General features: G+C 56.1%; 7 protein-coding genes across 7 annotated transcripts; 4 read left to right on the forward strand and 3 right to left on the reverse strand.

Annotated features, from left to right (window-relative positions):
- Positions 1–1,682: 1,682 nt before the first annotated feature.
- On the forward strand, positions 1,683–2,642 carry WHR41_07069 (uncharacterized protein; the record flags this gene model as incomplete). Its single annotated transcript, XM_069375674.1, has 1 exon — positions 1,683–2,642. One exon carries the CDS (start codon positions 1,683–1,685, stop codon positions 2,640–2,642), a length of 960 nt encoding a protein of 319 aa, XP_069227621.1.
- A 1,132-nt stretch (positions 2,643–3,774) lies between these two features.
- Positions 3,775–4,554, reverse strand: WHR41_07070 (uncharacterized protein; the record flags this gene model as incomplete). The annotated part of the gene is made up of 1 exon (XM_069375675.1): positions 3,775–4,554. The coding sequence occupies one exon, from the start codon at positions 4,552–4,554 to the stop codon at positions 3,775–3,777; it is 780 nt and encodes a 259-aa protein (XP_069227693.1).
- Positions 4,555–5,646: 1,092 nt separating this feature from the next.
- On the forward strand, positions 5,647–9,606 carry WHR41_07071 (uncharacterized protein; the record flags this gene model as incomplete). Its single annotated transcript, XM_069375676.1, has 1 exon — positions 5,647–9,606. The coding sequence occupies one exon, from the start codon at positions 5,647–5,649 to the stop codon at positions 9,604–9,606; it is 3,960 nt and encodes a 1,319-aa protein (XP_069227694.1).
- Positions 9,607–12,758: 3,152 nt separating this feature from the next.
- On the reverse strand, positions 12,759–13,178 carry WHR41_07072 (uncharacterized protein; the record flags this gene model as incomplete). Its single annotated transcript, XM_069375677.1, has 1 exon — positions 12,759–13,178. One exon carries the CDS (start codon positions 13,176–13,178, stop codon positions 12,759–12,761), a length of 420 nt encoding a protein of 139 aa, XP_069227691.1.
- A 2,312-nt stretch (positions 13,179–15,490) lies between these two features.
- On the forward strand, positions 15,491–16,593 carry WHR41_07073 (uncharacterized protein). Its single transcript, XM_069375678.1, has 2 exons — positions 15,491–16,153; positions 16,206–16,593. Exons 1-2 carry the CDS (start codon positions 15,556–15,558, stop codon positions 16,352–16,354), a joined length of 747 nt encoding a protein of 248 aa, XP_069227692.1. The 5' UTR covers positions 15,491–15,555; the 3' UTR covers positions 16,355–16,593.
- Positions 16,594–17,267: 674 nt separating this feature from the next.
- Positions 17,268–18,275, forward strand: WHR41_07074 (uncharacterized protein; the record flags this gene model as incomplete). Its single annotated transcript, XM_069375679.1, has 1 exon — positions 17,268–18,275. The coding sequence occupies one exon, from the start codon at positions 17,268–17,270 to the stop codon at positions 18,273–18,275; it is 1,008 nt and encodes a 335-aa protein (XP_069227689.1).
- Positions 18,276–18,452: 177 nt separating this feature from the next.
- WHR41_07075 (uncharacterized protein) lies at positions 18,453–19,337 on the reverse strand (the record flags this gene model as incomplete). The annotated part of the gene is made up of 1 exon (XM_069375680.1): positions 18,453–19,337. The coding sequence occupies one exon, from the start codon at positions 19,335–19,337 to the stop codon at positions 18,453–18,455; it is 885 nt and encodes a 294-aa protein (XP_069227690.1).
- Between the last annotated feature and the right edge of the window lie 494 nt (positions 19,338–19,831).

Genomic DNA, 19,831 nt, shown 5'->3' on the forward strand with positions numbered 1-19,831 from the left:
GATCGACTGTGGAGTGCGACCAGAGCGAGAACACATCGGGTGCGCAAGCGCTGGGGACAGCGTGGGTCGCAATCAACGCTGCTGTGGAGGTGATTCTGAGTCGTGTGCGTGCGGGACGCTGTTCAGCAACGACACGTTCACATCACTGGCTTGAGGATTTAAAGCCGCACGTATGTATTTGGCTTGCAATGCACGTAGATAGTCTGTGTGAAAGTATTATTGCAGCATCCATGATAGAGATGATGTAGCTCTGTTCTTTAGACATTTCGCATCGTGCGCGGCTGCCGCAAGCTCGAGATGTATTCGGCCCTTATCTTGATCGAGATGATGCACGCCGCTATAGCGTAGCGTCATGGGACGCGTTGACGAGCGTGGACTAATTGTGGTGGAACCGTGGGGTGGATTGAAGACAACAGACGTTGTAGTCGTCACGTGACAAACAAGCCCTCGTGAACCCAAAGGCCATGTCGCAATCTACCGGCGCTCGATGGTGGCGTTCTCGAGGCTGGCTATAGACAGATGAGGCTTGCATGGTGGCTTGCCATCACCACAACTGCCGCCACGCCTAGACATGACGCCTCGAAACAATTGTTTGAAAAATCTCGTTGCCACATGGTGTTCTCGCCGCCGCCGCCGTCATTACATGAAACTAATGGATAAGGTTAGAGGGGAGGCAAATATGACGCGATTGACCGCCTACGCCAGACATGGGATTCTCTCGTTGGGATCGTGATCAGTCCTCCAGGGACGAGCAAAACGATGGCGATAAGCTCGATAGCCTCGGGTGGGCACGGAAATACGAGCCCGTCGTCATTCGACTTGAGGACTCGCCACCCAGGCGATGATGCGGTGCATTCGACCGGCGCCGCCCGTGCCTTAGTGCTTAATTGCGACCAGCAACGAGCTGAGCGTCGCATCTGCCGTCCTCCGTCGTCATTGGGCGGTCACTCTTCCGGCTCGCGTCCAGGAGGCTGTGGTGTTGCATCGCTGAGCCAACACGGATGAAGCTCCGCGCAACGACGTCACCCAAGCTCCCTGAACCCCCGCCGACGCGGCAAGCATGTGAAGGGAGTGCGGCACAGCTTGGCTGGCATGGATTCTCTTCACAGCCCTACAAGTGAGGCTCTGCAAGGGTACGATGAAAGGATACCTCGCGAGATGGGGCTCAAATTGAACCTCACGTCTTCAGCAGCAGATCCGTGTGTATAACACCATCGCCGCAGTAATGCACAGATGCCCATAATTGTTGCCACTTGCCCATGGGGTGAGAGCGATTACTCCAGTATCTCCATGCGCTAGCCGGCTGGTGCAGTGCAGAAAAATGGGCCTGCGAGGTTAGTCCGAGCGATAGTGACAATAATGGAGCAAACACTGGAGACTACGAGAACCGATGCGTGAGACCGACTCAACAAGGGCCCTCCACGTCTCCGAGTGTGTGCTCCACTGGCTGTCGCTCTCGTTCAGGAGCGTCCTGTTCCGGAGGTTGCTGTGTCCGTGGACAAGAGTCTATAAATGTTGCCTCTTTGTCCTGCTCGAAACCAATTCTGATTCCACATCAATCTTACCTTTATTCTCTTCTCGAACACAGCAACATTTAGAGCTGTTCAGATCCAATTTCTTCCGATTTCCAGACTTGAAATCCAACTCCTTTTGCTCTCCGCCACCCACCCATCACAGACACCATGGCACCCAGCGCTATCTCTCCGGTGCAGTCCGAGATGAACCTTGCCCAGCAGAAGGGCGCCGACCTTGAGCGTCGTGACAGCACATCACCTCTGCAGGGCGTTGGCGGCAGGAAGATGCCCCAGCGCAAGCGCACCATCGACCTTAACGACGGCAGCGAGATCCCTCAAATCGCCCTCGGTGTGTACAAGGCCCCCAACGGCCAGGAGACCGAGGATGCCATCATCGCCGCGCTCGACGCCGGCTACCGCCACATCGACTCTGCCGCCCGCTACATGAACGAGGAGGCTTGCGGTCGCGCGTTGAAGAGATGGTGCGAGCGCACCGGCACCCCTCGCGAGGAGGTGTACATCACCACCAAGCTTTGGGATGCCGACCACGGCTACGAGGCCACCTTCAACGCTCTTGTCGACTCGCTCAAGAAGTTCGGCCTTGAGTACTTCGACCTCTACCTCCTTCACTCCCCTGCCGACTGCGAGACCAAGCGTCTCGAGTCATGGCGTGCTCTTGAGACCGCCCAGAAGTTGGGCAAGGTCAAGTCCATTGGTGTGTCGAACTTTGGCGCCGCGGACCTCCAGCACCTCATCCAGAATGCCAACGTCCTGCCCGTCGTGAACCAGGTTGAGGTGCACCCCTTCGGCCAGCGCAAGGATCTCGTCGCCCTCTGCGAGCAGCACAACATCAAGATCGAGGCATACTCGCCGCTCGCCCGTGGCAACAAGCTCAATGACCCTCGCATCGGCGAGATTGCTGAGCGCCTCGGCAAGACACCCGCCCAGATCCTCATCAACTGGAGCGCGGCTCGCGGCAACGTCGTCCTGCCCAAGTCGCTGACGGCCAGCCGCATCCAGTCCAACTTCGAGTCGCTCGACTTCGAGCTGTCCGAGAAGGACATGGCTGCCATTGACGCTCTCGAGGAGAACTACGTCACCGGCAGCTTGCACAAGTCCGATGACTAGAGTGCCAGCTGGCTGGCGTTCCGGTTAGACCTTGGCGACGACCAGGTGTTGGCGTTTGGTCTGGTTTTCTTTTTCCTTTTTCTCACGAGTACCCAAGTTTGACACGACATCTTACGACCAGTGTGGTTCGTAACCATAGATCATAAAGCATCGTCTTGGATATAGAGCGCGATAGACTAGATCGAGGCAATACAAACCTACCTATACAATAATCAATCATCCCCTCAGTGATTGTGACGTTTCTCACCGTTCAGGTCTTCCGTTCAATGTGTTCAACCGAATGATGTAACAGGTGATAGTTATCCATCATGGTATTTTGGTGTCTTGATTGATGTGGTGCGGACGTATTGGAATTGTCGACATTGTATTGGGAGTGGAAAAATTGTTCCGAAAGACCTTCGAATATTGGTCTTCAGCAATGCAGAGACAGATGAGTGGGCTTCATCAAGCTGCAACGAGAAATGTCGTCGTCGACGAAGATCAACAATCGACTGTGTTGACCGTTGCTCATCGTCGCTCAAGCCTTGATTTCGTCAAGAAAAGGAAGGAAAAGAGAGGGATGCGATGATGAGCACCGGGAGAGGAACGACGAGCAGCCCTGAATATGTACGGCAGACTCTGCCAGAGTGCACGTCAACTGATGCAAACATTCGATAAAATCGGGTCACCGTCGAGTTTCGAAGCTCACGATACCAGCGGGTTGCCTAATTAGGAAGTCCCGTCTCGTCATCGGCTCGTAAGCCGTGCACAATCCCAGTGTCGTTTGCCGCCTCGCTTACGTTCCGTGACGTTCAAACGCTGCAATAACTGCGTGATGGTGACCGGATGGCAGAGTGCTGAGGCCGGTGGAATTGGCTGTTGATAAGAGTATTGCTCATTGTTCTTAGTTATACAGGTCTGTGATTTACATTTGGCAGAGACAGCCGTCCCCGAAGCGGGCCGTAAAGAGTATACCGACCGGTCCGGTCGTTGAAGCAGTCGTGATGTTAGAGGTCCACAGTTGCGACTCTGGCAGCCTACGCGTATGCGCGTCTCGCCATGCTTTCCACTCTCTTAATGCGACTCCTCTCAACGGTCTGGTTGGTGATAAGCAGCGATAAGCTGATCGCCACCGAACATTCCACAACCATCATCAGGATTCTTGCAGCTTCACTTGCTTACCATCTTCCGCCTCCTCATACCAGCCCAGGGCGTGGGCCATGTATTCTCCAGCCAGACCCAGGGAGATAGCACCGCCAGTGAACCAGGCGCCCCGTCGGAACCAGGCCCAGCAGTCGGCCACGCTCGAAAGATCCACTTTCTTGATCATGTAGCCCAACGTTGCAGCAGCGCCACCGCAGACACCAGCGTAGAAGATCGGTCCTGCGCCAATAGCCATACCAGATCCTGCAAGAAGTGCCACCTGAACACCAGCCACCGCGGAAAGGAAAGTCTTCGCGTTGTGCTCTTGCGCCAGAGCAATGGACTTAATGCCAGCTTTGACGTCATCCTTGATGTCTTGGTAGGCGTATATCATGTCGTAGACGAGAGTCCATGCGACACAGCTGCCGTATAGACAGGCCGCCGATATTAAGGCAGGCATGTTGGAAAGCAGGTCGATGCCCAAGGCCGGATATCCCATCATGGCGCCCCAAGAGAAGGTAAGCCCAAGCACAAATTGAGGGTAATTCGTTACGCGCTTTGCGAGGGGATAGATCGTGACGAAAAGCAGAGAAGGAGTGGCGTAGAAGAAACATTGCCATGGGAATTGTAGCAGGATTGCCAGGCCGGCGAAGAGCTGCGCGCCCAGGAAAGGGATCGCCTGGTAAGGTGTGATTGCGCCTCGAGCGATTGGGCGAAGCCGTGTTCTGGCAACATGCGGGTCGAGGTTGCGATCCCAAAGGTCGTTCACAGTGCAGCCGGCACCGCGCATGATCAGAGCTCCAGAGTAGAACAGAAGACATGTCCCAGCCACTGTTGAGACAGGTGCGATTGGAGTGGTCAGAGGTGCAGCCAGCAGAGTACTGAACATGCATGGAAAGAATAGATAGTTGGTGCCGACGGGCTTGTCCAGGCGCACGAGCTCAGCGTAAGGGACCCACGAACTTGGTAGTAAGGAAAGCAGGCCAGTACTTGGGGAAGTGTAGGGAGCGGGTGTAGGCGGCGCCGCCGTTGGTGCCCCTACTTTGGCGGTGGGATCTATGGTCTTGGCCTGAGCTGGAGTTGCTGTGGTGTGCCGTCTTGTTGCGATGGCATGGAGGGGTCTCTGGGATGATGGACTTCCTTTTGACTCAGTCGAGGCCAGACTGCAACGCAGCAGTTGGAGTTGCCTGGACGTCCTTGCGAACGACGAAATACGTGTAGAGCTCTGACAGCCAGCAAAGCGCCTGGCTATGAGTGAGGCCATAATGAGGGTCGTGGAAGTAAGAAAAACCTACTGGAACCTACCTTAACATGCCGTAGAGTTTCGATGTGGAAGGAGTCAGGACCTACTGTACAGCTTGATTAGACCAGTGATGAGCCGGCTATTTTGCTTGCGGCCGTACAAGGCTAAATGTAAGCTGGCTGCTAGATCCAGAGCGGCAGGGGAAGAGCGATGAGGAGACTCGAAGTGAGGTCCCTCGTGAAGGCCTCCAGTCGCGGGTTCGCGAAATCAGATCTGGCTCCGGAGGCCCGTGCGTCTTCGGCCTCGGCCTGCCGATCTGCTTCACGCTCTCCGCGTCTCTCGAGCTTCGCGCCAACGAATGCGACAGCCACATTTCTTCCATATCTTCCCTCACATACCAGCACACGCCGGTGGCGACCATGAACTGGGCGATCATAGCCTGAGTGGGCTCCAGGCTGTTACGGATCACCTTGCCACCGCTCGCGACGCGCGCACACCTCACGCGATCGCGCCCCACCGCACTGAGCCTTTGCCGCGCCTATTCACCCAAACGATGCCTTTATGACCAGCGTATTGCTGCGAACACCCGCAAGCAATATTGGATAACGCGATTCACGATCGTCCGCGATTATCGCCAACATGCCGGCCTCACGACCGCGTGCGGCGTTCGAGCCCATACCGCCGGACTTCGACGTCAAACAATTAGTAGAGAGCAACAGCAATTTCTCCTACGTGGATCGGATATCATGTGACATGATCGATCAGCAGGGACTACTCGCATTCGAGAAGCTGGTCCTCCTGCACGTGATTATTGGCGGCAAGCCTTTGGTGATCGACGGCTTTGAGGACCGCTTGGATCCATGGACTTTTACGCCTCGGTGGCTGCGAGACAATTGCGGCGAGAAAGTGGAGAATGCGCGCAACATTTCCGGCAAAGACTACATACCATTGACTTTGGCGCATTATCTTAACAACATGGGTGTCCTCACAAATCAATTCTTTGAAACGCCGGGGGCGTACAGGGAGAAGAACAAGCAGAGAGTCTACCTCAAGGATATCGACTGCCCGGGAGTTTGGTGGGACAAGCTGAAAGAGCATATTCCGAGCACGTTGGCATACCTGAATGACAGTACGGGCGATATCGGTGGTCCGGGATCCGTTCAGGACGGGCGGCGGCAAGGCAAAGGGATCGCGCATGCAGGCGACCTGATGAGCTCGCTTCCTTCTGACATGCGTGCTGAGAACTTGATGTGCTACATCGGACACGAGGGAACCTACACACCATCGCATCGCGAAATGTGTGCCAGTCTGGGACAGAACATTATGGTGGAAGCAAGTGGCTCGTTCGACGAAGACGGCAAGCCGGAGAAACCCGGCAGTTCGATATGGTTCATGACGGAGTCCAAAGACCGCCATCTGGTTTCGGAATACTGGCTTAGCGTCCTGGGCCACGACATCGAAGTCGAGGACCACTTCGCACAGGTTGTGGCCTGGAAGAAGTCACCTTTCAACATTTATGTTGTCGAACAGCGTCCTGGAGATTTCATCCTAATCCCGCCTCTCGCGCCCCACCAAGTCTGGAATCGCGGCACCAGGACTATGAAGGTCGCGTGGAATCGCACAACTGTTGAGACCCTCGAAATGGCGCTGGCCGAAGCATTACCACGCAGCCGCATCGTTTGTCGCGATGAGCAGTATAAGAACAAAGCCATCGTTTACTATACTCTCCAAAAGTACTCGAGTCTGTTGGTCCTTGCACAGCAGACAGCCTCACGTATGCCCACCGACGTCGGTCATCAGATGTTGTACAAGGGTAAAGTGAGGCAATTGCAAAAAGATTTTAAAAAACTCTTCGCATTGTATCGTGAGATTCTGCTCACTGAAATGTTCAACCCCGACGAGCCTGCACCGAAGAACATCGAATATCTCCCCTTTGACTCTAACGTCACCTGCGCGTATTGCAGAGGCAACATTTTCAACCGTTTCCTATCATGTGGATCTTGTAAGGACATGCTCGGGCACCACGCCGATGATGCCGAAGGTGACCCTTACGACGTCTGCCTGGAGTGCTTCGCCATGGGCAGGTCTTGCTGGTGCATCAGTGGACTCAAATGGGTAGAGCAGTTCCGATGGAAAGAGCTGGCTTCAAAATACGAGACCTGGCGTAATTTGATTATCGCTCTGGACGGCGGCCAAGTCACGGACAAGACTCCGCTGACGCTGATTGAGGAGCGCAGGCGGTACGGCAAGAGGACGTTGGCTGAGGTCTGCAAAGATCAACTGAAGCGTCGTCCGTTCAAAGACATGCACAAGCCGGTCGAAGAGCCGAAATCTGACGCCGAGGAAGACGAGGAGATTATCGTTGGCGATGACGGCATGGTCAAGAAAATTCAAAAGAAGAAGAGCAAGACTTGGCTGAAGAACAACCTGCCTTGCCATGTCTGCTGCCATCGTCACGCTGTCTGGAAAATGGCTTTTTGTACAACCTGCGATCGGGGCTGGTGTTACGGTTCGCTTTTCAGAGGATGGGACAAGATGCCGCTCGAGATTATGGAGGACCCGGCCTGGAAGTGCCCACACTGCCTCGGGATCTGTTTCGCCGGTGCTTGCAAACGGGAGGGCAAAATGCAGCCGTACGAGCCGAAGGGCACATTGCTCGGCCACGACACGAAAAAGGTGGCGGATGTCCGCAGCGTCGAGGCTCTTGTCGATTTCAGCGTCAGCAATCTCAACTGGATTAAGGACGACGAAGCGCTTCCCAGGTCGGAATCGAAGCGTATGAACCGCGCGAAAGCTGACGCTCAGAAAGCGAAGGAGAACGATCCAGAAGTTGAGGACGACGATGATCACTATGACGACCAGGTAGTGGACCAGAGCCAGGTCGAATATGACAACTCGCCTCTTCCGCCAACGCAGATTGATCCAGCGCTTACGGGCGGCGTGCCTGAGAACGACGCTGACTCCGACGCTTATTTCGCGCGCCGTCTGCAACAGGCCAACAATCCGGAAAATGCCTCTGCAACAACTAATGGAGCTCCGGCTCAAAGCGCGCCCGATGGCTACTCTGCTGTCCAGACGGCTGGATACGTGGCCCCGCATGCTCAGATGTATGGTGGAGTAGATGATAACGATGCCACATACTACCTCGATCCGTACCTCCGCCCCGGCAGTGTTGAGCCCATGAATGATGGCGACGACCCTTCTTTCGCCGACGATCTCAATAAGCGCAAGCGGGATAGCGAAGAAGGCGACGACGACGAGATTGCCATGACCAAAGGCAAGCGATCGAAGAAACCCCGCCTCACCGGAGCGGGGTTCAAAAGCGTGGATCTTGCGGACCCTGCGCCGTCAATGTCTAAGAATGATGTTCAGCGTCAATTTGGGAAGGAGAAGGAACGCAAGGCTGTCGAAAAGGCGAAGGCGGACGGTCGTTTCATCATCATGCAAGCCGCGCTTAAGAAGAAGAAGCGCATCGTTAAGCTTCCCGTCTCCAGTCAAGGACTCCGTGAAATTCTTGCTGCTAGGCAGGCAGTTCAAGCGGCTGAGATGGCGGCGGCCGCGCTGGCAGCTGAGAATACTAACGGACACACGGCTGCGGAGCAAGCTCCTCAGCAGGGTGACGATCAACCTATACTGACTACCGACATTTTGAAGAGTGACATCGCTCCGCGGAGGAACGAAAAGGCCTACCATAAGCGGAGAGAGGAGGAAGGCCACGTTATTACGAGTAAGACGAAGAAAGCTCTAATCCCGGTCGAGAAGGACGACAACTACGGCTATCGGTCGATGGAGAAACGCCCTGCGAATACCGCGGCATCGAAGCGCCCGGGACGTAAAGCAGCATCAACCCATGTCGATTACGAAGAAGTCGACGTTGGCTCAGACTTAGAAGAGGAGACGTTTGCTGTTCCTCAAGCAAGCAGCACATCACGCACGAATAAGCGCCGTTCGATCCCAACCTACCTCAGGAATCGACATGACGAAGACGACCAGGAGATGCCCGATACGCCTCCGGACGACACTGAAGAAATCCCCCGGGCCCGCCGGACCGACGCTACGACATCATTAGCGACAGGGGTGAATTCGAACCCGAATTCGAGCCCAAACGCGAGTCAACGCAGACGTGGGAGACCGCCGGCCGGCAAGCGGCCCAGCCTGCACCCCACCGCTGCGACCTCCGTAGCCGAAGGCAACGGCAACAGCAACGTCGCGGGGTCGGAATCGGGGGACGGCGATGCCTTAGCGTCGATGCAGACTTCCGCGCGCGGGACCCCTGTGAATTCGTCCAGAGCAGGCGTAGGCGCCTCTGGCCAGAAGCCTTCGAGCGTGCGCCAGAGCGGCACGCCGGATTCTGTGGCGCAGAGACAGACTGTGATCGACGAGGAGAACCGCATCGCGAAGCTGCAGGCCCTCCAGATGGTGGAGGATGCGCTTCCGGGGGCTTCAACGACGTCGACTGGCTCAATCGCTAGAGGAATGATGGGCAAGGGGCAGGCGAACAATGTCAGCTTGGCCGATGGTCTGGACGACGAGAGCAGTGACGACGATATCGAGAGCGTGCCTGCCAAGAGCGGCCGGCCTGTACATGCAAAGCGATGAGGGAAGATAGGCGACTGGTGTATGTAAAGGCGAAGTTTGAGGACGTTATCGCCATTCTTTGAGCGTTTGAGCAGGGTGTTCTTGGAGGACAAGACGGGTAATCATCGGCAACAGCGACTTGGCCAACGCCATCTCATGGTTCTCTGTCGTCAACAATTGGTGCGTGTGCGTGTGTATGGACAGACCAATTGTACCATACGACAGTCTTACCCCAAACGAACATCAATATGAACATCAATATGAAGTAGCTTCAAATGATCGCAGATCCGATCTACAGCCTGTCGTTACGTCCCGACCCTTGCAGTTGACATTATCCACGGAAAAGGTGCCCTGTCCGAACCCGCGGAGCCTCATACTAATCAGGCCACCAAGCCGTTCCAGATCGTCTGTCAACCGCACGAGGAATCGCCGCCAGAAAGCCTTAAAAGTGCCAACATGAAACCACATTACTCAGCAAGCTTTGCGCTGTAATAAACCTTACCACTGTACAGGCAAAAGTACCACGCGCACAGCGGTAGGCGCGCGCGGCACTCTGACAACCATTGTTCTCTCGATCCGCACGGAGCCCTGCACGTAACGCGCTAGGCACCCATATCACGCGCATGCGACCATGACACCCGAGCGGCACTCGGCATACGTAGACAGATAGAGAAATAAACAAAACACCTGCTGCTGTGGAAGCACGTGCGAGCGGCAATCGCCCACTGCCAATGTACATATAGCATATGCACTGCAGATAAGGCGAAGTGGACTCCGTGGATAAGAGCAGAGGAATGCCGGGAGTGAGAGAACCACAAAAGGAGTCGGCCCCATCGTGCCCGTGACTGATGACAGGGGACTCTGCTTGGCCGTGCCCATGTTTTTACCAAATGCAGTGGGCTGGCGCCCAGCGGCCAGACGGCTGTGGGGCGTCACGCGTTCTCCCTCTTGTACTTTCCTGCTCTGGTTCGGTAAATATGCCCCTCGCACGGCAGGAAACACGTTGGCCGTGGAGTGCAGTAGTTCTGAGGATCACGAACAAGCATGTCGAGCAGGGGAAAAGAACCCGCGGAGCCAGCAACGAGATTGTGCTCCACAGTCGTGCGCAATGCATGTGCGCGGCGCTGTCGCAGCTCTGCGAGCAGCTCAGCGGCAGCAGCGGCAGCAAGGCCCAGCAGAGCAGCCAGAAACAGCCATCGAAACCTTGCGACATCCGAGTTCCGCCGCCGCGCAGCTCCTAGCTGCTCGCGCGCGCCATGGCCGACGCACGCACAAACCTACTTCCAGCCTTGCCCGGCCGGCGACATGCAGCTAGGCTACGTGCCCCCCGTGCAGCCGGACGGCACGCCCCTCCCACGTTGCGCTGTGCTACGAAGACAGCAGCACAGCAGCAGCAGCGGGCGTGCTGCATACGGCTGCCTGAGCGAGCCGCTCAAGGCCGGTGCCGTACACGTGTGAGCGGTAAACTGGGGCGAGGGGGCGCGAGCAATTCACTGTGGAGGCCAAGTAGAGTTTGTGCGCTAGTCGAAGTCTGTACTGTGCTCTACTTGGACGGCCTGCCTTGGCGCGCGTGGTGTTGCGAGACATCCTACTCGTGTAACGTCCGCTGCAGAGCTTCTGGTGCGCGAAGGAGTCGGTCTGCGGTAGGTGCTGAGAGTTCGTGGGGACTGTGTGGCTTCTGGCTTGGGCGGGTGACACTTAAGCCCGCTATCGGCGATATGGCGGTGCCCTTTGCGCTGGAAGTAGGCGCGTAGGCCGAATGGATGGGACGACATGCGGTGAACGAGCGGTACTGTTTCTTGCGATATTTTGTGTTACTTGAGATTGTGAGGACCGGTGAAGTCGGTGTGACACGTGTGAGCGTCTAACCAGCGGCTATGAGTCCGAAGAAATCAAGGAGGGAAATTACGTGAGACTCGGAGACAGCTCCCGTGACTATAAAGGAAGTGCATAGTGTGTAGTGTAGCGTAGCGTGATATAGTGACCTCTTCCAAGAGCAAACAAGCTGAATTAAAGCATCACCAAACCAGAAAAAAGGAGGTGAAAGGGAAAATCCCAGAAACTCCTGCTTCCATAGATTTCGCTTGGATGCCTGTCGGTGCCGTTGGATTTCTGAGATCTTTCCCCAGGCTATGCCGTAGAAGGGCAGGGAAAAACAGCACGAAAGTTTTGAAAAGAAGCTTCAAACAAGTGGCAATGCTCTCGTCTAAGCGTCGTTTGTCAGTCGAATAACCCTTTCAAGCTTCTTGATGTCTGTATTGCCTCTGAGTGAGATAAAATTCATTCATTGTAGCAAGTAAGGTGTTTAAAAGGTTGAGTACGGCTTTTCAGTGTAGTCCTCTATGTATGTGGTGTAGTGTGATCTTTTCAGAGGTGCAACTCCGAGGATAATATTAATCACTGTAGAGACCAGAAATCAACCGCGATTGGATCCTAGTCAGGTCTGATAAACTGCTTGGCATACGAGCCTTTATGGTCGAGGTCGTGTAGGTGAAGGCCGAAGTAAGATTAGTCGAGTGTCGCATCGTGCCAGCGCGGCTAAATCGCCAAGGATGCATCTGCCGCTGCCCTGCTATTGACGGCGTTCCCTTCCAACAATCCATCAATAGCAGCGCAGCGGTAAGCTGATTTCGAAGACCTCCAGGTGGGCGAAGGCCCACGCGGCTCGCCAGGACGCCACCTAATGCCGCCCTGCAGGACCTACGTGCTCACGCCAGTGCGGGCTCTGCGAATGACGGTCCGCCTTGCAAGCCTCCCGTGCACGCGTCCGAGACGACGGCCAATGCCGCTGCTGTGACGAGGCAGCCATGCGAGCCCGCCACGCTGCTGTGCGCTTCCTTCACGCAAGAAGCCCCCTTGCGCTTCTGGGGACTTCGGCCTCGCCGGTCCAAAGACGTGCAGCTCTGCTGACTCGAGCGGCCGCCGCGTTGGCGGCAAGTGGGAGTGGCGTCTAGGCTGGGCTGCCGCGGTGGACCCCGGAGTGGCACACGTGATATTGTGACGACGTCGGTCGGGGATGCACCGCAAGATCAAGAAGATTTCGGGCTCTCCTGCGACATGTGCATTAGCCCTGCGTGACACCGCTTGCTGGATGCGGATAGTGGAGGACACACGCGCGGGCGCTGCTCGCTGAGGCTTGCGCAGATTGGGTAAGGCAGCGACTCAGACTGACGTTAGCTACGACCGGCAGCTTGCTGATCACCCGCATGGGTTGAACGCCAGTATCGGTCGACCGCACGCTCGGCTGCGTCGCCCTGGAAGCGCGACCGGAAGTAGTTGAAGACCGCGAATTCGTCCATCGTGAGCAGGTACGAGTCTGGCTGGGCGTCTAGGCGCCTCTGAATATCGGTGACTGCTTCCTCGAGGTAGGCGGTAACGCTAGGATCGAGATCTCCTTCGGTGTTGCGAGCGATGTCGATAGCTCGTTGGTAAGTAAGCTGGCCGATGCCATCGATCTCGTCGGGGTTGATGTTGCCGCCCATGGTGGAGGATGAAGTAGAGATGGTGCGGTAGAGGTGAAGACGATCAGGTGAAGACGAGGCGCGCGAAGGAGGACTTGGATAGGCGGGAGCAGGAAATGTGAGGATGGACATGTTCGCTTTATTATTCAACGCAGGACGTGGTGATGGTCTGCGCTGGCAGTGGCCTCCCTGGACCGAATGGAATTGGGCAGTGTGCAGGACGTGTGAGGGCAGCGATTGTTTGGCGAAGGGACGATGCCTGCTTACCGCGTGCCTCGAGCGTCTACTTAGTATATCACCTGCAACGTGACTAGCAAGCTTCGACGAGACTCCGTAACGCCAGCCCTCCACTGGTGCTGGAACCCACAGCATCGCCCGGGGTGCCGCCAAGGCATTCCGGGTAGCTTTCTGTCGTCGCAGACCAGCCAGTGGTGCAGCACATCGTGCTCAGTGGTGGAAGGCTAAACACAAGCCTAGTACAGTAAGGACGGCTGGCGCCGACGGGCGATGTTGTTAGACGGGCGGCTTGCCAGTCTGCAACGATGAAGCTTGAGCTCCACCAGTGGCGTGCGTGCGCGCACAGATAGTTGACGCCGCAAGAATCATCGAAGGGTGGAGACCGTCCTTCGGCAGATAAATCGGACTCCACCATCTGTGCGAACCTATCATGAACCGTAAGGCGTACAGTTCTCGTCGCATCGTTCCCCGACGCGGCAAGATGTCGCGCTTGGGGTGGCGGCATCTGCAGGCTTGCAGAATGGTAGACGCGAAGGCGCATCTGCGTCTGCCGTGACCGAGTTGCCCTACTGTACACGCAGGCGAGGCGTGCCGGCCGGACCACCGAGTGCAACAACCCACGCTGCAGCAAGGGTGAAAACAAGGTTGGGAACTAGCAAACTCAGCTCCCTCCCGAGCCACATGGCTATTTTGACTTTCCTTGAGGTCGTCACCACAAACCGCGGTGCTTAGCTACTGCATAGGGTCGTGGCACCTGCCACATCTAGGGCGTATTTTGGTCTTGTCCTCTCACGATGTGCATCTGTAACGAGGCCCAAGCGCGATGGCCCGGTACGGTAGATGGCGCTCCGATCTGGCCATCACTCTTACCGTATCAAGCTGGAGCGGAGCAATCACATTTTCTCCGGTGGAATCGCGCGCTATGCCCGCCGCAAGGATCCATGAAGAGTTGCTCCATTCTCCCCCATTGTGCTTCTTCTAATACCATGCTGGAGTGCGGATTTGGTCGGAGCAGCGTCTATTGCACAGCGTAATTCGCAGTACATCATCATGAAGCTGCGCATCACTCGGCGCGCCCAGGCTTGCACGCCCAAGCGAATGGGGCAATTTATGATCGACCGGCACGTAGAAGATGCCAATATCCGTGCCCACATATGTCCTGCGTAAGTACTATGCAGGCGGGCTGCGTAAAGGATCCCTTAGCAGTGTTGAGATTGTGAACATGATCCTTCAAGGCAGCCTGACGCAATTGATGCGCGGCGCAACAGGCTGTCTCCGGGCATCCGCCTTTCATGGGTCATATCCAACAATTTCGCTCGTCTGTAGAATGATAAAGACCAGGGAACGCTTACAATGGATTATGCGGACGAGGTTGGCTCGCTCGGACTCGCTGTTACGTTCAAGGGCGTCCTGCAATCAAGCGAAGTCCCTCAGGAATTTGCACTGGTCCTAGGGCACTGGTCGTACGGTTCGTCTCCCGTATGCGAGCCGAATTTCGCGAACGTTTGTGCTCGCGTGCAATTATTCAGGAGCCGCCTTTGTCATGGCAAGCACGGAGGCGACACATCGCATGTAGGGCAGCCCTGGCCAGACGCCGCGGAGTGCCGTGTAAGCGAGTGGGCGGTTCGATTCAATGCAGTTTCGCTCCAGCTTTCTGGCTTTGAACCGGAGATAGAAGGCACGGGAACAACTGGCGTTGGCGTCTTCTGGACCGATTTTGAACCCTCAAAGACGGTTGAAGGCCGGTACGTGGCGTGGGCCTAACTTCGGCCCTCTAGCCTAAAAGCGCGAAGGAAGCCCTGGATGCGTGTGCGAGGCGTGTCTGACTCGCAGACTTCGAGCTGCAAGTGATATGCGAAGGGCCAGTCTGGCACGCCTACAGAGGGCGGCCCCACGCGAGGGCGGCAGTTAAGGGTGCGTGTTCAGTCATGCTCGGTAGTTGAGCTGGGTCGCGAAATGCCGAGCTCGACGGTTTCACGTTGCACATGTTTTGCCTGAAGAGAATGTGACGCGATGGCCATGCTCCGCCGAAAGCCATGCACGTTTAATGACTCGTCGGCAGCTCTTCAACGGGAGGGCCCGAGCCTCCAGGCAGCCAGCCTTGCTGCCTGAGGGGAGCAGCTCCCGGCTCTATCGGGGATAGCTGGAAACCTTGTCCGGGCTGTTTCTCCATCACAGTCAACATGATGTAGGCACGTAGGCCTCTGTATAGGCAGCAACACTCTCATCAGTCGCGCAGGTAGAATCACGCGCTGGAAGTCCTACAGCAACAATGTTTGTCTCTTCCCGGATGGCTCAGCTTCTGCGCCAGAAGCCCATGCAAGAGTCCATCCTCCAAGCCGTAGCACGGAGGACCTTCATCAAGCCGACACCTTTGCGCCAACGTCCAAGCAACTTGTCGAGAACACACTTCACCGCGCGAAACACGAGATCGCAATCATTACGATCATGGCAGGCTGCCTACCGTGACCTCCTCCTACGACCCTTCCGCAACATCCGATTCAATTCTTCGAAGCAATCTCCTCGTCTTAATCCAACACCACACCTCGGCAGTCCCGAACCCACAGGCGTCAAGGCGCGTCTGAAAAAACTCTCCAAAGAATATGGTTGGGTGGCGCTGGGCGTGTACCTTGGATTGAGCGCGCTGGACTTCCCTTTCTGCTTTTTGGCAGTGCGACTTGCTGGGCCTGAAAGGATAGGACAGATCGAGCACACAATTCTGACGAGCGTCAAATCCATAACGGAGCCTGTATGGAAGATGCTGGAACCCATAGTTGGAGATTTCCGAAAAGAGAAGAAGGCGGTGGAAGAGGCTGGTGAGGCTGTGGAGGATGCCGGGGAGCATGCTGAGAGACGTCCCGCTCCTGCTAGTACGTTGATCTTGTAAGTTCTCCAAGGGACACCCGCTGATGAATTGCGCAGGCATCTGGACGGAACTTGCCCTCGCTTATGGCATTCACAAAACCATTGTCATTTTCCTCAGAGTGCCGCTGGCTGTAGCCCTGACGCCTAAAGTAGCAAAGACGCTACGTAGCTGGGGCTATCAGGTTGGACGCAAGAAGGGCTCATGAAAGACTCAACAAGGAACCTATCCGGATTATGACATCTCTTCGCGAAGCGCCTTGTAACAACACGTTGTATAATAAGTAGACGGCTGGCAGATCTCAATTGCGAAATATGTACACTAGATTGGTGCACATACAGGCTGGGTATACAGGCACGGAATACAAGCTGGACATACATTGATTTGATCTGCGTAGCTGCTAATACGTATTTCGATATGGACCTTCACAAATCATTTGTCGAAAAAGTTCGGCGGCGTCATGTACCACCGGATGATAGTGGCACCGGCAGGGCTCCTGTAGGTGGCCGAGCGGGGGCGGCTAGCTCACTTCAAGAGTGCCCTCACCTGGCGGCTGTAGGGTTTGCTCAATACTTTCCGAGACCTTACGAACAGATTGTATCTCAGTGGTTCCCATGTACAAAGCAACAGATCATGCTCGGATTTAAGATCGACGGTGCTTGGCGCCACTTGAGGCTGAATCCGATAACTCTATCTTCTCCACTTCCAACCTTGACCCTGTTGCCAACCCATGCAAGTGTTCCTGTCGTCTATATCATCAACCATATATGAAAGACGCTGCTCAGCTTCTTCAGCATATCCATTAGCTGCTCTTCTAGTCCTGCTTGCAAGCTTCTAAAGATTCTGTTGGTCGTCCTGACCGGAGCGGTCCCCGCCGGAATCACTACGTCTGGCCAACGTCACAAGACTTCGTTCCACGAGCTTTTGAATATCGGACGCCTGGTACAAAAAAGACCATTTAATGTATGCTCCCACTCATGGAATTGATGCGGCCCTTTTGCCCTTCCGTACATAAGAGCTTGTCCATTTCATGTACCTCAGAGAACAGTGCGAGTGGCAACCTGTTCCAGATCAATGCCTGACATGGTACCAGAGACAAAGCCCTCAGTAAACGTCCAGAGATGGCGTCCACGTCTGTATCGGAGCCAGTAGCAGCGAAGACTCCTGTATCCACCTCACCCAAGAAGACGAGAAAGAACCCTGCTCGCCGCAAAGCCGAGAAGGCGAACGCGAACGTAGAAGCAAACAAGGATGCAGATGCATCAAACACATCATCAACGCCTACTCCGGCCAAGTTAGCTCGGCAGGCCAGCGCTCCGACTGTTTTAAGCAACTCAAACGCGACCAAGCCTCCCCTGCAAAGCAGAAAGTCATCGAACACGACCGGCAACGTAAAGAACGGCACCGCGACTGCCCAAGAGAACAACAGCAACCCTAAACCGCAATCGAAACCAAACCCCACCACAGCCCTCATAGCAAACCCCTCCCGTCCCAAACCCCACCGCAGCGCCACCACAAACAGCAGCTCTCTCGCCTTCAATGCCCCAGCTTTCGTGACGGGTGGCCTCATCGGCTGCGCAGCCGGCGCCGCGATCCTAATGGCCGTACACGTGTGGTACGACTTCGCCGGCGTGAAGGCGGCCATCGACACCGCGCGCGCCGCGCGGCTCTGTGTCGACAACTTCAGCGAGGAGCTGATCGGCAGTTTGCGCGCCGGCACGTACAGCACAGACGAGGCGCTGGACATTCTGCGGCGGACGACGCTCGCGTATGCGAGCACGATCCCCGACGGAGCGCCTGCCGTGGAGCGCGTGTTTCGGGAGATTCAGCTGGTACGGCAGTCGCGGGGCGCGGAGGTTGATAGGGTGCTTGCGGGGGCGTATGATGAGTTGAGGTCTGCGGGCGATCGTGGGCTGTCGGCTAGGGAGACGAGGGATGTGGTTTTGAGGCATTTGCTGAGGTTGAGCTTGTTTGCGAGTCGGGCGACGCAGGATGTGTTGACCAGGAATCCGAGATTGAAGCCGTATAGAGATGGGGCTATCAAGGCACTGAAAGAACCACCGAAGGACAAGGTGCCTACTAGCAAGGTCAACTTGGTTGTTAAACACAGGCAGGCTGCTGCTGCATGATAATTGGGAGTCGTAGGAGGCGTTCCTGAGCACTCGATTAGGCTTTTTGCCACAATTTCTGATACACGAAGTACATGTTAATGATGGACCTGGTTGAAAGACGAACTCATGAGGATGGTCTTAAATGCACATGCTGCCAGAGCATGTGGTAGATACCATACAGTCAAGCAAGAGCCCTCATCCTCTCGCAGTCAACCACCCCGTCGTCAACCTCCCCTTCTCTCCCATCCCACTCCGCCAGTCAATCTCCACCTGCGCCAGCGCCCTCCCACCACTCGCCCTGCGCTCCTCCTCAACGACAAACATAACCTGCTCCACATCCCTCGGCTTCAAAACAACGGCCTCCGCCTTCCCCTTCTCCCCAACCCCACCCCGCCACTCAATCCCCTCCCCACCATTCAACCAAACCCTCTCAACAACCACCCCTCCCTCGCCCACATTCTCCACCTGCGCCTCAAGCACCCACCGCCTCCCCTTCTCCGCCCCAACAGCGCTCACCTTACTCCTCACAGCCAATACAGGCTGCGCGACGAACTGGTACAGCTTCCGGAACGTCCGCGCCCGCCCGCCGCTCGCCGCCTGCTCCTCGCCCGTGCGCTCCGTCTCCGTGTACGAGACCGTGACGGCGAGCACGTGCGCGCCGGGCTCGCGCAGATCGTGCGCCAACGTCTTCTGCAACGTCGCGCCGGGCGCTGGGTCCGGCCTTACTTCATCCTCTCCAGCATCCTGCAGCTCCAGCGGCACGCCAGCGGGGTTGCTGGGCGTCTGGAGCAGGGCGGCGATGCGGACGGCGGAGACGGATTTGCTCGTTTGGCTGGGCAGGAGCTCGTTGTTGAGGCAGAGGGTGCAGGCGAAGGTCTCGCCGACGTAGGCTGCGCCGAAGGCGGCAGGGAGGGTGAGGAGGGGCGTCAGAGGCGAGCTTGAGTCTGCTGATGGGTAGGCTTGCGAGGCGGCGGGGGGAATGTCGAGGGAGGAGCCGAGGGTTGTTTTGGGGAGGGGCGTTTGGGTGGCGAGGGAGGGGCGCGAGAGGCGGAGGACTTTGAGGGAAAGGGAGTGCGCCATTGTTGTAGAATCTGGTTGTGGTTTGATGTCGAGATATGTCTTCTCTGGCCCAAGGATTGTGTTTTCAGAAGTCGAGACGATTGATGGTTGATGGAGGTTCACTTGCGTTGGCGATGATCAGATCGCGCTATGCCAGCCGGAGTTCAGGACATCGAAAGCTACTTTGGCATTGTATCGAGAAATTTGCTATTGACGGGTTTGGATATGCTGCAAGGTGTTTTCCAGTGATTTAATTTGAGTGCTCTCAAGCACATGATACGAGACGAGGTTGATGTTTGGGCAGCGCGTCGCAAGCCTTGGCACAAATGTTACGACCTGTCTTGATGCCCCGGTTGTACGCGCAATTAAAAGGAAAAGACCGCGTTCACTTGGCTTGCTTAAACGTTCACCGGATCGTCTTGACAGGCGCAAAGAATATGCAACTACGCCTGACGCGATCCTACTAGCTCGAAGCGACTCTGCCCAAATCTACGTTGGGCTGATCCTTGGAGATG

The sequence above is a fragment of the Cladosporium halotolerans genome (assembly GCF_011745625.1).
Source record: "Cladosporium halotolerans strain TM138-S3 chromosome Unknown Sca25, whole genome shotgun sequence".
NCBI classification, from domain to species: Eukaryota; Fungi; Ascomycota; class Dothideomycetes; order Cladosporiales; family Cladosporiaceae; genus Cladosporium; species Cladosporium halotolerans.